This window comes from Chiloscyllium punctatum, chromosome 26 (genome assembly GCF_047496795.1).
Source record: "Chiloscyllium punctatum isolate Juve2018m chromosome 26, sChiPun1.3, whole genome shotgun sequence".
Lineage (NCBI taxonomy): Eukaryota > Metazoa > Chordata > Chondrichthyes > Orectolobiformes > Hemiscylliidae > Chiloscyllium > Chiloscyllium punctatum.
Window position 1 is genome coordinate 31,079,553 of NC_092764.1, and position 17,441 is coordinate 31,096,993.

The following is a 17,441-nucleotide window of genomic DNA, read 5'->3' on the forward strand; positions in this document are numbered from 1 at the left end:
GTTGCTGCCCCTGCTTTTGTTTTGTCTCCGTCAGAGACCCAAGAGGCATCCTTCTAATATTGAGATTCAGGAGTTCTTATACTTGTTACCAGGAGGTTTATGTATGATAAAGAAAGTTTGATAATGGCTTTATTTACAAAAAAAACACTAAAGTAATTTCTGATATTTAACAATGACATCCTTGAGCCTGCTTAGCAACAATAAAGAAAAATATTTTTGAAAAGGAGAATCTCACACTTAAGGAATAAAAACAATTTGTATATAGTATTATTGTCACTTACATATTTTCTGTTTCTTCTCTGACTGATTAGGGTCCTGTCAGCAGGTGGTTTGAGGAAAGTTCTAGAATATCTTTACTCTTCTGCTGACGTTCCTCAGTGATACTTCTGAAAAACTAATATTCCAGAGTACAATATGAAACCTGCTTATGAACGAAACCAAGAATGCCTGCCACCAAAGAAACGAGAATTACTACAGAATAGTACTGGAGGCGAGGACGTCTTAAAAAATAATACATTGCCAACCAGCGCCACCACTGTAAGCGATGCTGATTGGTCAAGAAGTGCTACTGAAGAGAACGAAACAACACTGAGATATGGAGTCAGAGCAGATAATGGTGAAAGCTCACCAGGAGTCGCAGTGGATCAATATGGCATGATGTACAAATTGGCTGTACCTTCTGCAAACTATTCCCTGAGTCCTCAGCATTCATTGGTGAATATGGGGCATCTTTCACCAGCATACAGCATTGCGTCTCCACTTATTCAGCACCCTGGGGTTCCATACACACCTGTTCATTACACCCAACTACCCCACACTTCACTGCAATTTGTTGGACCTCCATATTCAGTTCCATACGTTTCTCATGGGATACTGCCAAATCCGTTGATTTCTTCTGTGGGAATCCCCACCTCTCATCTTTCCCAACTTGTTTCATATCCTCCTATGATGGCTGAGACTAGCACTCCTCCTCCACGGACAGCATCTCCTGCACAAACGTACAATAAAGCCACTGGGTCTCCTGTACACAGTTTGACTCCACAAGGACCACTGCCTCACCTGACAACAGCAGATCTTTCGCAAGGTGTGGCGCATGGTAGGGTCCCATTGCATTTTCAACCTTCACTATTAACATCATCCTATGCAACCTTTGCTACAGCAGTGCAAAATCCAGAAATGTGTCCTGAAAATAGATATAGCCTGCACATGGCAAAAGACAAAGAAACTTCAGAAACTGTATTGGAAGTCTCAGCAAACCGAAGTGAAGTAACTTCAGATCATCAGAATTTTGAGAGACGATCACGGCATGAGAGATTTATAGAACTTCAGGCACCTCATTATGTTGGCAGCAGAAAGGAAACTCCGCTTTCTGCCTCATCAATGGAAAACCCAAGAGCCAGTCCCCACTTTTCTGTTCACCGGGAACCAAGAAATGAAGTTATCTCTCCAGCACAGAGGAGTACACCGGACACAGACCTAGAGGTCCAACAAGTAGTTGGGAGTTTGGGCACTCAAGGGTGTCAGGGTCCTGTGGTTGTTAGAAAAGAAGTCTTAAGTAACAGTAAACTTTCACAGAATTCATTCAAAAGTCAAGAACAAGTAAAATACCACACTCAGATCATTCCTAGTAAAAACATTGTAGAATTTTGCTCCAGTGAAGAATTACCACGATCTCCCTGTCTGCCTGCTGGACTCAAAAGACAATCATTAGATGGCCAGCGTGGATGTTTGCATAAAACAATAATATTAGCCAGTGGGCAGCAAGTGTTAATGCCTGTTGATACCCCTTTGCACGAGGAGGATGCATTGGTTAATAATGTTGCTGTAACAACAGAATCCACAATTCAAAGTCATCCTGAGAGGCAGACAGCTTGTACAGTGGTTCCACTTCCAGTATCTCAATCCACAGTACCAATTCTTCAGCCTGTCCTGGTCCAACAGACCCCACCTGCTCATATTCCTTCACACTTTATGAAAGGTGCAATCATCCAGTTAGCAAATGGGGAGTTGAAACGTGTAGAAGACCTGCAAGCGCAGGACTTTGTGCATAGTGCAGAGATTAGTGCCGGGTTAAAGATTGACTCCAGTACAGTAATTGACATTGTTGAAGGCCAGCGTCCTGGCCATGTCACTCTCCATTTCTCTGTAGGAGAAACTCAAACAAAGGTGAGTCTGCAATTACACTTGCAAGTAATCTTAGTAAAGCAAAAAATGTTGATCATAAGCCACACACCAAATTGTTCCATTCCTGTTATAATTAATAAGGTTGCCAGTCATTTCACAGGTAGCCCAAACATTTGTGTTGTCCCACAGAATTGGTGTTGGAATAGAGGCTAAGCATTTTTGAAGATAAAATGTTTGTGAAATAGAGTCAAACCAGTAAAAGAACAGCAAAGAAGTTAGTTCCACAGTTAATTTTGGAATAAACCCCATGATTCTGAAGGAGATAGCAGAGGAGAATGTGTAGGCATTAGTAGTGATCTTTCAGGAATTACTGGAGTCAAAAGGTCCTAGAAGAGTGGAAAAATGGCTAATGTAACATTCCTGATTAAGAAAGGCAGAAGATAAGAAATTATAGACTAGTTAGCCTGACCTCGGGGGTTGGAAATTAGAGTCAATTATTAGGGATGTGATTGTAGAGTACTTGGAAGTGCATGGTAAAATAAGGCTGAGTCGGGAAGGCCATGCCTGTTAGAAATCTGTTAGAATTCTTTGAGGAGGTAAGGAGCAAGTTAGATAGAAAAGTGCCAGTGAATGTCATCTACTTGGATTTCCAAAAGTTGTTTGACAAGGTGCCACACAGGAGGCTTCTAAATAAGAGCCCACAGTGTTAGGAGCAAGGTACTGGCATGGATAGAGGATTGCCTGACTGGCAGACATTAGGGATAAAGGGTCTTTTTCAAGATAGCAGCCTGTGACAAATGAAGTTCCACAGTAGTCTGTGTTGGGACCACAACCATTCATGTTATACATTAACAATTTTGAAAAAGGAACGGAGGGCATTGTTGCTAAATTTGAAGATTTCACAAAGATAGGTAGAGAGACAGGTAGTGCTAAGAAGCGGGGAGGCTGCAGAAGGACTTTGACAGGCTAGGCAATTGGGCAAATAAGTCGCAGATGGAATACGCTGTGGGAAAATGTGAGGTTATACACTTAGGAAGCAAGAATGGAGTTGTAGACTGTTTTCTAAATGGGGAAAGGTTCTGGAAATTGGGAGTCCTAGTTCAGGGATCTCTTAAGATTAATATGAAGGTGCACTTGGCAGTTGGGATACAATAGAAGAGATTGATGCTGGAGATAGCTCTGGTGCGACTGCATTTGGAATATTGTGAGCAGTTATGGGCCCCATATTTAAGGAAGGATGCACTGGTGTAGAAGGGTGTCCAGAGAAGCTTTACAAGAATCATCCCAGGGATGATGGGCTTGTCACTGAGGACACTGGGTCTGTACTGGATGGGGTTTAGAGGATGAGGGGGGATTTGGTTAAAACTTACTGAATACTGAGAGGCCTGGATACAGTGGACATGGAGAAGATATTTCCACTAGTAGGAGAGACTAGAATCCAAAGGCACAGCCTCAGAGTGAAGGGATGACCCTTTAGACCCTTTAGACAGGATAGATTTAGAACTGAGATGACGAAAAATTTCTTTCGCTAGAGGGTGGTGAATCTGTGGAACTCATTGCCGCAGATGGCTGTGGAAGCCAAATCATTGAGTATACTTAAGACCGAGGTCCTTGTGTATAAGGGGATTAAGGGTTACAGGGAGAAGATAGGAGAGTGGGAGTTGAGAAACACATCAGCCATGATCGAACGGTGGAACAGACTCAGTGAGCCGAATGGCCTAATTCTGCTGCTATACCTTATGGTCTTATGCTTTTATTTCATAATGTAAACGTGTTATGTGGGATTGAGGCATTGTGATTTTTCTCCCATGTAGGTGAGTGTAGAGGTCACCACAGAGCATCCCTTCTTTGTATTTGGTCAGGGTTGGTCCTCTTGTAACCCAGAACGTACTGCACACATCTTTGGACTTTCATGTCAAAGACTCACGGTGGGTAACGTCTGTGTATCACTTGGCGTCCAAACATCTGGCAAGAGCTCTATTCAGCCAGCTTCAACTCCAGTCAATACTATTTCAGTTCATGATTCAAGGACCGTGGGAACATCTGAAGTTGTCTTAGCTCCTCCAGAAGTCTCAATCCATAGAAACTCTGAAGTTAAGAACCGTTCAAAAGACTCCATCGTGCAGTGTTTGCATACATGTTCTGACAGCATTCCCAGCCGTCTGAATTATCAACATCGTTGGGCCACCGCAGATTTCCAAAGAGATGGTTTTCAATCAGAGGAGACGAAAATTTTCTCCCGGCCTTCCTTCATACCACAGGAAGTCAAACTTTCAATTGAGGGACGTTCAAACGCTGGGAAATAATTGCATGAACTCTGCAGGACTATAAATTAAGACCGTTTCACATCTACTATGACAGCCTTATGCCAGTTATACTATGGTATTGATTGAAATATACTTTGATAGTTTTCATCATGCATTTGCAGCATAGGAGAGATAGGATCTTTCATTGGAACATTAATGGGGAATGTGTGACAGGATAGATTTTTCTTTAATAATAAATAAAAATGCTACTAACCATACAAAGCTCATATTTTACATAAAGATTTGTGCTTCTGATTGAAAACTGGTAAATGCTATATTTTGTCCCCCTGCAATGCTTATGGTTGTGGGTTGGCGAAGTTAGCATGAAAGAATGAAAAGATTGAACTGTTGAGGACCCGACAGTAAAATTCTATATATTGTTTTTGAAGTGCATTATATGTGATTAATTAATGATCCTTTTTACCTAAATTTAACTCTGTTCTCAACAAAGCAAATTTTCAAGTAAATTAAATGTTAAATTGATAGTGGCCAATTTCAAGGTGGACAATTGTTTATTTAACTTAATGGGGATTTTATTTGCAAATCAAAAAATGTAATTTTGATATTTTATGTGAGGAAATTTCAAAAATCAAGCATTGAAGAAAGCCTGGTAGCATTTAAGTGGAAAAGTATACACATTCTTAGGAAGTAATTTGCAAAGGGCCATTGATGTATGGGAGATCTTAATCCTTTTCAGATATCACTAATTTTGTACCTAACAGGACTTGTTGGTTTTAAATCCAGAAAGACTCTTTCATTTTGTCCTTAGTGCATAATTCACTCAGTGACTGAACAAAACATTTGACAAACATGGCTCAGTTTTGTATTAATCTCCAATGGACAGATCCTAATTCTGACAAGAGTAAATTGACCTATGTAAGCTGGATTTAACACATGGTCAAATGCTATGCTGATTTTCTTATCCTGGGTTTAAAATTTAAGATATTTAAAATATTATAAATGTTCATGATACAATTAGCATAATCAACAGGGTAATTCACTTTTCCTTTATATGCTTTAAGAACATTGTTTTGTAACTTTCAAAAAGGATCAAGTACTTTACAGCACTAAGTTCCAGAGTTTTAAGGTTTTGTTTCTTTCTTAACAAGATTAATTTAGGTAAACAGCCGAAGCAGAGTAGCTATTAAAATTTAGGTACTCTGGTGTAACAATGAGAGAACTCGAACACCCTGTGCCAAGTTACTGATGCTTGAAATTACCCCATTGAATTCTTATGATGATAGATGTGTTATCTTTAGATGTCCTGTGGTAATGAACAAGAGCTTTCAAATTAGTACAATTCCAAAGGGCATACATGTAAATTGGACCTACCTTTATTAACTTTTAATTCTCTTTGCAAAATTCTATTTAATATTTAAAATTTGCTTGAGATGCAACAGTGATTTAATTAATTACATTAAACAGAAATTGAAACAAAATTTCAATTAAACTAACTTTAAAAAGCCAATCCACTTTCACAAGTAGTGAACAGCAATTCTGTCTGTCTGCATTCAGTGACAGTTCGTGCATGGTCAAATGCAAAGAAAATCTGTTGGAACTGCTTCCACTATAGGCCACATTAGATATATATAGTTAGATTAAAGTCATTTGAGCAATAGATTAATTAAACTGTACAGAAGTGTGCTTTTGGTATGCTACTCTCTTTACGGTGTGGTGTTCATGTTCTGTGCATGCAGTTTTGCTTTTTTTTTAAAGTTTATCTTGTGTCCTAGTTTCAATTTTTTATTTAAACAATCCAAATTTGTCATGATTTTTAAATAATTCTGTTGAACTGTGTGGTTCAACTCTTCTTGCAATGAATTTCTCAGATATATAGAGACACTGATTACTTATTGCATTGCTTCAAAGATTAATGTGTTCATGAAAGTAAAGTAGAAAGTTGCAATATTCAACAGTGTAATTAAAAAAAAACAAAAATGATGGATAAAGAAAGAATTAGGCTAAGGTAAAGAATGCCTGAGGGATTCCAGTGTCTGTTTCTGAGAACAGGTGGTGCATTATTCTGAAGTGTGGTTTTATTCTCTTGATGACGAGGAACCCCAGCACCATATGATTAATTACACACAGATGATGTGGGAAGAATATTAGAAGGTTAGCCTAGTGTACATTGTATTATCACCTCGCACTTTTAAATTATTAGTGTTCATTAACTAGATTACCTAACACACTTTCTGATATTGCTGTGTATACGCATTATCTTTTGTCATATAATTACTTGCATTAATGCACTTTGACAGTTTAAACAGAAACAAATCAAGGAACATTGTTATCTGAAATTACCAAAATTAAAACAAAGTAATATGCAATTAATGAAACAGATTTTTAAAAACTTAATATTAAGAAACCTACACACAATATGCTTCACATTCAGTTAATTAAATGTGATTTTTCTATTCATTTTCTGAAACTATGGGTATATTTGTGCAGTACCATGAGAAGCACAATGTGTTTAATCACTAGTGGACAGGACTTGCCAACATTCATGCACAGAGATGTGAAAACCATCAAACCTTGTACAACTTAATAGATATACCAGAGCTGACTTCTGTATTTTAAATTAACTGTTGCATTCTTAGTAATGTGACTGTGATTTTCTTTTCCCTCACTTATCCAGGGTTAAATTACATTACAGCATAACCTGAAACAATGAGTGTTTAGCAACTTAAAGAAACTTTTCTGTAGGCATTTTGTTGGGTGAAGACTATATTCTTGTGCTGAAAAGCATCTTTAAATACAAGACTTGGCATATTTACTAGTACACTAGTAATACCTAAGACTGAGGCTAATTTTATCATCCAGGAGTGAATGCCCATTGTCAACTGTGGTACTTGGAATCTCTTTGAAAAAAATCTATCCTAAGTGTTGTCACTGGAAGTCAATGACTGCCCAGATCGTGCAGTATTTATACATTAAAACATATTTACAATTTATTTGGAAGTTGCACTTGCTAAGAACTGACATGGGGAGGACATAAAAGGGAACTTTATAGGTTCAGGAATTATACCAAAGTTCAAAGGTTTTTTAGCAGGCTATTCTGGGTCTAGTAACGTTTAAAAACCTTTACTTGTGTAAAATAGCACTGGGTCTAAAAGTACAAATCTGAGCTATAGCCAAATCCCACAATACAAATACTCTAATCTCTGGCCTAGAAATTGCATGGCTTATAATCCTTATCTGCAGCTTTAATATTTTTCTTTCAAAACTGAATCAATAATTAGTAATTTATAACATTGATTGTTAAAATCAGTTTGTATTACATTACAGATTACTAAATTCCATATCAACTTATTGTCATGATTCCTACCATATAGATTTTACAAGCCTTTTGGACCCTATCCATTAAGATGCATTCTAAACAAGATATGAGGGGATTTTAATTTGTTTTGCGACGTGTTACCTGGTGTGATACATTTTTGTGCACAATTACCTACTGTCTCTTCTACATTTATAAGAACATTGGAAGAATTGGATAGAAAGCTCTTTTTCTTTTATACTAGAACATTTTCAAGTTCACAAAATTGCCAATAGAAATAGAAATAAGTTTTACTTGTTAATGACATTATTTGTTGGTTGCATAATATATTTTAATGTTACTTTAACAAATGTTAGTATTATATATTTGTGCTATAGGAAGTTTTTATGCATGAAAGTTTCCTTTCAGACTACTTGATTAAAAAAAAATACAATTTAGACACAAGTAGGAAATCTTGTTTATGTATTTCCTCTGTTTGTGTTAGTCTGTCAGCATGGTCAGTATTCACGTGCAACGTTGACAATATCCCTTTTGAAGCGCCGAACTTACCTGAATTTGAAAACTACCCACATAAAAGTCTGTAGTGTTTTCTGACATTTAAAATAAATTGTTTGTACTTTAAATGCTCAAAAATATGTACATTATGTATATCTGTATAACAAGAAAGTTTATTCAAAGTGCTAAAAATAAGATTTTTAAAACTAGACATCTGTTTGCTAATACACCTTGCCAAGTATTTTTTTTAACCTGTGTGAAGAATATAAAGGTAACACTAATTACTATTTTATCTGTTTAAGATTTCATAAAGGGATGCTGACAGGTTTAATTTGTATACATTTTAATTAGTCTGCGCAGGTCAACACAAGTGAAGACTGCCTTTAAAACTTACAGAACTAAAATATTGGCTTAAACTGTATTTTAATGTTAATCAACATATACTCTGTACAAAACATAGACAAAAGACTATGGTTCAGCAGATGGCTAATGTTTCAATAATCTATAGAGTTAGCACTAGAGGATTTAATGCTATTTTAAACATTTTAAAATAGTGCAGTTTTTCATAGCTGATTTTCTGGAATGTGATTGCTGAGACAACGTGTATTGTTAAATGATATATCAGATCCTGGAATGGGGGAAGAAAAAAAAATTTTCCTGTTTGTTTCAAAAGCTGGGTTTTTGAAGTTGACCAGTAGCCTTCATAACTGGCATTTATTTCTGGAAAACAAAGTTACTCTCAGCTGGCCGCTGAGATTCTCTCTACCTGATGGCTGTTAACTCTTTGAATACTGAATCCCATTTGCAGCTTTTAAGATTTGCACATTTTTTTTTATTTTGAGATTTACAGTAATTATTTTTAACACTGTGGAGTTTGTAATTATGTTCACACTTGGACTATTTTCAAATAAAGCCCTCGCAGTTTTGATAATTGAAATAAAAACAGAGTACTAGAAATTCTCAGCAAGTCAGGTGGCAGCTTCGCATTGTTAACCTTTGGTCAAAACATTAACTCTGTTTGTATCTCCAGAGGTTCTGTCTGACCTTCTGAGTATTTACAGCATTTTCTGTTTTTATTTCAGATTTCCAGCATCCACTGATTTATTTGGTTTTACATTCAGTAAATTAGGTTCCTCAGCATAATCTGTGGCAGACATGGATTCAGGCTACAGAATTGACCATCATGCCATTTAAGCTTGTTGTCTACATTTAATGAATTAAAACTCTCTCATTTGTTGTAGGATTTGATCAATACCCGTCAAAATTAGTACCAACTTTTAGTACAAAATTTGAAAAGTTTGTTGACAGAACATGTTTACCAAGACATTCCTCCTTTTTATTGTGTTTTTAAATATTATAGGAATTGGTTTAGTGTGCATTAACCTACAGTTGCTACATGGGGAAAATAGTACAAATGCAGGATCCTATTAATTTTAGATAGGTGTTTCTCACAGACATTTGGTGATCATTTTATGGATTGCAAATGTTATTGTAAAAATTTTAATGTTTTGAACCTGTTCCAAAGCCTGAAAATGATTCTTTTGTGTTGGCTTATCCTAAAATCAATACTAAATTCTAAATATTTATCATGCTGGTGAAGCATGTTTGTGGTCAGTTTGCTGACACAACATTGTCTATAGAGCTTTATCTGTAGAAATTATCATGGTAAAAGTTTTCATAGGCCAACAAAAAGATTCAGGATTGCTTTTATTACTTTTAGTTAAATGGGTATTGGTCATCTTCTAAGTGTTAGAATTACTGCATTCCTATCAAAATCCTTGAAAGCATTAATCTATATCTTGTGTGTTTTTGTAACCATTTTTTCTAAAAAAAATTAAAGTTTTAGATTTGTATATTTGTATTTTTGTGGCCTTTTATGCTGTTTAATGTTAATTTTGTGTACTGCAAAAGAAAATGTATTTTTATTGTCAAGCCTAACTACTTATGTATGATTGCATTAATTTGTTGGTATGTAAACACTGCATAATATAAACTCTACATTTTACTTTTGTCTTGGTAGTTATTGAAAGGGCTCATTAACTGCTCAAAGTCATTGCGTTTGCCATTAATCTTGTTTAATCTTTCAGATCAATTTTTGTCTTTGATTTCACCCTCATTTGTAGATGACAACTGTAATAATCAGTTTTCTTTCGCATTGAGCACCTTTTCTTTTCTAATTGGTTACTTTCTAACTTGCTGCAACATGTTGTACAAAATTCTTTGCTAAATCATTGTGCTAAGTTATTTCTTAAAGAAACAGTCCCATGATGGTCTGTCATTGATCGCACTAGAAACCACAAATATACATGTTATCACAAATTGCATGTGTTTATGAATATTTTTATCTAAATGAGCCTTAAGTTCAGATATTTCATAAGTACATGTCCAGTAAGTCAATCTCTGATAAATAATTTTATTTCAACTTTTATAATATGGTGCATTGTGTGACAAAGGGGATAAATGTTATTGAAATATGGAGGGCGGTCTATGAGAGAGATACTTGCTGTCATCCATGTGGAAGAGCAAACAGATGTCCTGTTAGGTTAGGGCAAGTAGGGAGGGGAATGTAAAAATTTGTGGAGAGCAAAAGTTGAGATTTGGATAGTACCTGTTTAAGAGAGAGGTCCACTTGTTGATCAGAAAAAGGGACAACTGAGAAATTACGGTTGTTGGCTAATTCTGCCACTTAGCAACTAGTCTGGAGTAAAGAAGTGCTAGAGTGAAAATCTTGAGAGAAAAATTGTCAGTCTTTACAAAGCTTGAGTTGTTGGGAAAATCTGAACTCCCAGAAGCATGTGGGTGATTTTGGGTCAAATGGGATGTTAAAATGTACAAAATCTCAAATGCAAACTGAAACTATCTTTGAATCCATCGACTTCTTGGTTAATGAAGCCAGTATGGGGCTCTGGGCAATCTACCAGATGTACTTAAATGTTTTTGAGAATATGTGCAATGCCTCTTCCAACTATAATACTTGCAACATTACAACAAATAACATTGCCTTGGGAAGTCTGATAAATAAAGGGAGCTAAATACTGACATTCATATGACATGACTCATTTCCATCATCAGCAATATATCCTATTGGCTTGATGGAGCAAACTGGTGGTGGTAAACACCACTTGTGTTCCTATTGCATGATGAACAAATGGCATGGGCCCTTTTATGAGTTGTCAAAGAGTTTGATGCTAAAGCATCTGGGATTGATGTATGTCTCATCACCAGTGATGGTAGATTAGACTTTGATAAGCTAATTAGTTGACCATTCTGTTTCAGACTTAAATTTGAGCACAGGATAGAACTCATTAGACATGCAAGTAAAGTCTTACATTTAGCTGTACATATAGCAAAATTGTCATCTATATACTGGAAAATATGCAAGGTTAGATGTTATGTTCAAGAAATATTTTTCATATAATCCAAAAAACATGTTTTGAGAATTGGAGCTAGTGTGGATTCCATGACAACGCCATCTATTTGGGCATATATGGTGGCCAGTCTACCTGAGCTTACTTTGGATGGGTAACATATCTCAAAGTTTGAGTAACAGGTGAAACTAGCTGTTGAATGCTACATGAATGCAGTAGCAACATGAGTGGTGCTCACCACTAATACATTACTGCTGTCAAACCAAACAATGTCCTGTAAATTGCACATGTTTTAGTACTAGTTTCATGCCAGGTGTCTAGGCTATACACTTCAAGACTGACGAATCCTATCAAACAGCATATCCCTTTGACTGACTGCAACAAACAATATACTGACCATACCCAACTAGGACATACTTGCAAAATGTGCAGTTTAGTGTCCATTAGATGTGATGCTGTAATTTGACAAAATTTGCTGGATAAATCTGAGTGTACAAAATATTACACTGACAACCAATTTAGATGGTTAGTCATGCTTGCAGTGGAGCACACTTACGTGCTGTGGAAGCTACACATTTTATAAACTAGCTCCTGTTCTTTATAGTTATATGAACTGCAATATTTCAACTCAAAAAAACAGGTGATAGACATTTGCTGGTTCATTTCTTAGGGCAAGCCATGATCAAACAAGATCAAACTGTCTGGTTTAATATTTAATGCCTGGCAGTTTTTGAAAGAGAAAATTTGAACAGGAATAGGCTATTCAGCCCATCATGGTCACTCTACAATTCAGCATCATCATGGCTGATCACATGTCTAAATGCCATGCTTTCTGCTCTCTCACCATGTCCTCCTGACACCTTTAGTTTCTATTAATTATATTCCTTAAATATATTCAGTAACTTTGCCTTCACAGCCTTCTGTAGCAGAGAATCCTAAAGGTTCACCACCCTCTAAGTGAAGAGACTTCTCCTCGAACCATAGAAATGATACAGCGCCCTAAGGGGGCTATTCAACCTGTCTTGTCCATGTCAACCCAAAGACACGATCAATTTCTAATATTATCATCTTGCACATTTGTCATAGCCCTGCAGCTCACAACACTTATGGTGCAGATCCAGGTACTTTTTAAAAAAAAGAGTTGAGTTTCTGCCTCCACTACCAACTCATGCAGTGAATTCCAGACACCAAAAACATTTTTTCTTGTGTCCCCTCTAATCCTTCTGCCACTAGCTGGAATCTATGACCCTTAGTTGTTGAACGCTCTGCCAAGGGAAACCAGTTCCTCCTGTCTGCTCTATTTCTACTCCTCTGAATTTTGTATACCTTCTGTCACCCCTAAGCCTTCTCTGTTCCAAAGAAAACAACCCCAATCTCTCTTTGTAGCTACAATTCTTCAGCCCTGGCAACATTCTAGTAAACCTTGTCTGCACTATCTCCATCCTTTCCGTAATGTGGTGACTGGGACTGCACACAATACTCCAGTTGCAGCCTCACCAGTCTGATCACCTCTTCAGTCTGAAATAGTCTCGGAATTTGCTGTGGACTGTCATCCCTCGTTCTGGACCACCTAGACAGGGGAACATCATCCCTGCATCCAGTCTGTCCGGCCCTTTCAGAATGTTTACCTTTTCAATGAGATCCCTTCTCATTCTTCTAAACTCAAGTAAATACAGACCAAGTCAAGATATTTTTAAATCAACCTATTCAAACATATTCTGCCACATTTCTGTAGCAGGTGGACTTGAACCTAATCCTCCTTGTTGAAAGGTAGGGACACTACCACTGCAACACAATAACAGGCCTAGTTGACACTGCGAGCAACTGTCTGCATGGGTTCCCTCTGGGTGGTCCGGTTTCCTCCCACAATCCAAAGGTGAGCAGATCAGGTGAATTAGTCATGCTAAATTGCCCATAGTGTTAGGCACATTAGTTGGGGTAAATACAGGGTACGGGAATCAGCCAGCACTCAAAGTACATCAAACTTTTTATTAACTGGCACCTAAGGTATTCTGGTTGATCAAGAGCTCCACATAATCAATATTTTAAAAAAGCACTTGGTAATGTCCTTTACACACTATTATACTTCATTTACAGCATAAATAATAACACAACTTTGTCTTAAATAAAACCTACCAGCAAACAGCTTTCTCATTTGCAGTCTCAGCTGACTATTTGGACATCATGGAGATCGTGATAATAAGCTTCCAGTATTTCACATTTATAACTTTTGCCGATTTATTGCATGTGCTGGTTCATACATTACTAGTTCATACATTACAAAGTTTGCTGTACATGGGTTAGTGGCAAATTCATCCCTGATATCTGAAAAACAGGAGCAAAATTCAAATAGAGGTGACCAAAGAAAATTTTCTGTCAGTAGAATGTACCAAATCAGAGAATAGCTGCTCTTCCAATCAAAGACTGGTTCTCTCCTATGCTACTGCTGATTGATGAACCTATCCGCAGTAACATTTGGGGGGGGGGGGGGGGGGTTGGTGTGGGTGGGCAAACATGTCTGTAATTGAAGGAGCAAGGTGAGTCAGTTGCTGGGAAAGCCTTTTATTGGGATTCCATCTGCCAATTTGGAGTGGGGAGGGGGCATGCAGTTCAGGCCACCACACCATAGGAAGGATGTGAGGATGCACTGGAGCTGCCACAGAGAAGACTCACCATGACATTGCCTGGGATGGAGCATTTCAGTGATGAAGAGAGGATGGATAAGCTCAGGTTGTTATCTTTGGAGCAAAGAAGGTTGAGGGAATATCTTATAGAGGTGTATCAGAATGAGGGGCATGGATAAAGTGAATAGACAGCAGCTGTTGCCCTCAATGAAAGGATCAATTACAAAGGGGCACAGTTTTGAAATGAAAGGCATGTTTAAAAGGGATTTCACCCAGAAGGTGGCGGGGTCTGGAATGCATTTGCCTGGAAGGATGGTTGAGACAGGAAGCCTCACAGCTTTTAAAAAGTATTTGGATGAGTACTTGTAACATTATAATGTACAAGGCAATGGGTCCATTGCTAGAAAGTGGCAGTTTCATAGTTTTGGTAATACAGATTTGATGGACCAAAAGTCCTGTATGGTTCTATGATCTCCTGATTCAGGGATGAAGGGGCTGCAATGGAGAGTGAAAATTCTTTTAAAACCTGCAACCCAGGAGTGAAGAAAATTTGAAGTCATTAAAGCAATGAATTCCATACAATGAATGTGGAGTCTTCAGGCTGCATAGATTCAGGAACTAATATTTTGGGAAAATGATAATGGCTACTATTGTAATCAACATTATATCAAATTTTAATCAAATAATTGGAGATTTAAATTTTACATACAGTAAGATAGATAGAAATTGGTTATCATCCACATTTATACACTTCTAATGGAAATGTATTAACTGTAGCTTCAACAGTTTGTCAAACATGTTGTACTTTATACCAATCACAGAGTCTTGTAAGATTCCACATTTAAAGACTATTCACAAACCTATGCTGGATAGACATTTGGCAGTCTTCTTTCATGGTGTCTCTTCAATATAAATTCAACATAGAGATTTATAATATCAGAAGGTTACCAATATATGTTAATAAAAGCAAAATGCTACTGAAGCTATAAATCTGAAACAAACAAAATCCTGGAGTGGCAGAGCAGGTCTGGCAGCAAAGAAGAGAGAAACAGCATTAACATTTCAAGTCTGATATGACTCTACTTCCGAATTGGTACCAGTTACCCATTCAACTTCCCTTTCAATTTCTGAATTGTTTCATACACTATCTTAACAAGGTTTTGATCAGAGACAGTGAATTTATGTTTGTCAGCACAGTGAAGTGCCCCAATCTACATCTCAGAAGTCTTCCTGGGAGTCAGTTTTACTCATAACCTTCCTCCTTAAATACTGAGTTTTAATTCCAGTGTTTTTTGTTATATTATTAACATCTGTCTGTCCTAACTGACAAGTTGTATGATTGTTTACCCATAGCACAATATCTTCCATATATTTGTGACTGTTTGTGCCACCACTCTGCGCCTTTCTGGAGTTCACAACAGCTCGCAGGTGTTGCTTATTTTACTCAGAATCTTATTTTTACCTTACAAGGATTTGCTGAGACCCTCTTTAGGTCCCTAGACTAAGTTTCTGTCTGTTTCGTCCGATGGTTCTCGCTTCAGGAAACAGCTGCTCCTATTTTATGCAACTAACTCTCTCAGTAGGGAAAAACAAACCCAAATGTGCAACTAACTCTCTCAGTAGGGAAAAACAAACCCAAATGTTTTACCTCGCAGTTTTCTCCCTAGTCTGCCCAGTTACCCTACAGCCATTAATCTCTTCACTTCCGTTTAAGGCTTATACAATGCAGTGGTAGTGTCCCTTTCAGAGGTATGTAACAATATCTCTGAACAGATTGATTGGGAAATATCTATCCTGAGAACAATTGCATCATGATGCTTACCAGAAAAACAGAACCATATTCCTGGCTCTACACACTAACTACTGCAACCACAGAACTACTGTCTGGATCTTCCAATCAATTTAACAGCTGCCTCGTTCAAACACTGATCTCCTTACCAATGGGTGATGAAATGTATTCATCCATCCTTTGGAGTTACTGATACTGCAAGGACCTTACTCAACACCAAATTATTGTGGTTTATACAGCCACTTCAACTCTTGAGGTTCAACAAATTTAAAAACTTATTTACAAGCATTTGCTGGAGATACACTTACATTGGCAGTGTTTCTTCAAGGTTTTGCTCCGAAACAAAGTAGGAATTTATAGTTTTAATCTTCATATTTCTTTAAAATGTTCTTACTTCTGGTCACAGTCCATTTTGTCATTGATCACTTGCATCATGTACAGGTCATTCTGCTATAATGTGCATTTTGTTAATGCGAATTCGCTAGAATACAATTGATGAGTTGGGAACACTATTTCGAAAGCATAAACTGTTAAAGCGTGTATTGGTTAATAACATGGTTCTGGCCCCATTAGCTGAAATGGTGTTGCAATTATGCATTATAGCAGCACTGACTATATCTTTATCAATAAGCAGGCTTCATCTCATTAGTCCTGGATGTTTGGATCACTGTCAGCCTAATGGGGTCCTCCTGTTTGTTAACTCAAGCAGTGAATATTAAGATTTATAATTTATGATCTTAACTAGCTTCCTGTCTCAGGTATGTGTTTTATTATATTTGAATAGGTCAATTTGAAAAAAAAATCTATATTCTTCACTAGGATTCCACAGGACTGGTTGTATATTGCATCAATTTACAGTATGTAGTGTCCAAGACATTGGAGGGGTAATAATTACTGAGTATACTAATGAATTCTAATGGTGCTTCTGAGCAAGCCCAAATACTACATATGATTTGATTAGATTCCCTATAGTTTGGAAACAGGTCCTTCGGCCCATCAAGTCCACACCGACCCTCCGAAGAGTGACCCACCCAGCCCCATTCCTCTACCCTATATTTACCCCTGATTAAGGCACCTAACACTATGGACAATTTAGCATGACCAATTCGCCTGACCAGCACATCTTTGGATTGTGGGAGAAAACCGGAGCACCCGGAGGAAACCCACGCAGACACAGGGAGAACGTTCAAACTCCACACAGTCACCCAGTGCGCGAATTGAACCCAAGTCCTTGGTGCTGTGAGGCAGCAGTGCTAACCACTGAGCCACTGTGCTAAATTACAGAAGATATTGTGACTACCTGACTGCACCTAATAGAATAAGACTATTAGATCAAAAGATATAGGAGGAGAAATTAAGCCATTCAGCCCATCAAGTCTGCTCTGGTGTTCAATCATGGCTGATAAGTTTATCAAACCCATTCTCCCGCTTTCTCCCTATAACCATTGATGCCCTTGATAC

At 37.5% G+C, this 17,441-nt stretch overlaps 1 protein-coding gene across 2 annotated transcripts in view; it reads left to right on the top strand.

Annotated features, from left to right (window-relative positions):
* Positions 1–10,204, top strand: part of LOC140496382 (ataxin-1-like) — a 42,731-nt gene extending 32,527 nt beyond the window's left edge. For both annotated transcript variants that reach the window (XM_072596029.1, XM_072596030.1), the window contains 2 exons: positions 312–2,166; positions 3,939–10,204. In XM_072596029.1, the coding sequence (XP_072452130.1) occupies positions 415–2,166; positions 3,939–4,430 (2,244 nt within the window). In that variant the 5' untranslated portion in view covers positions 312–414 and the 3' untranslated portion in view covers positions 4,431–10,204. The remainder of the gene's footprint in view (positions 1–311; positions 2,167–3,938) is intronic.
* The last annotated feature ends 7,237 nt before the right edge of the window (positions 10,205–17,441 follow it).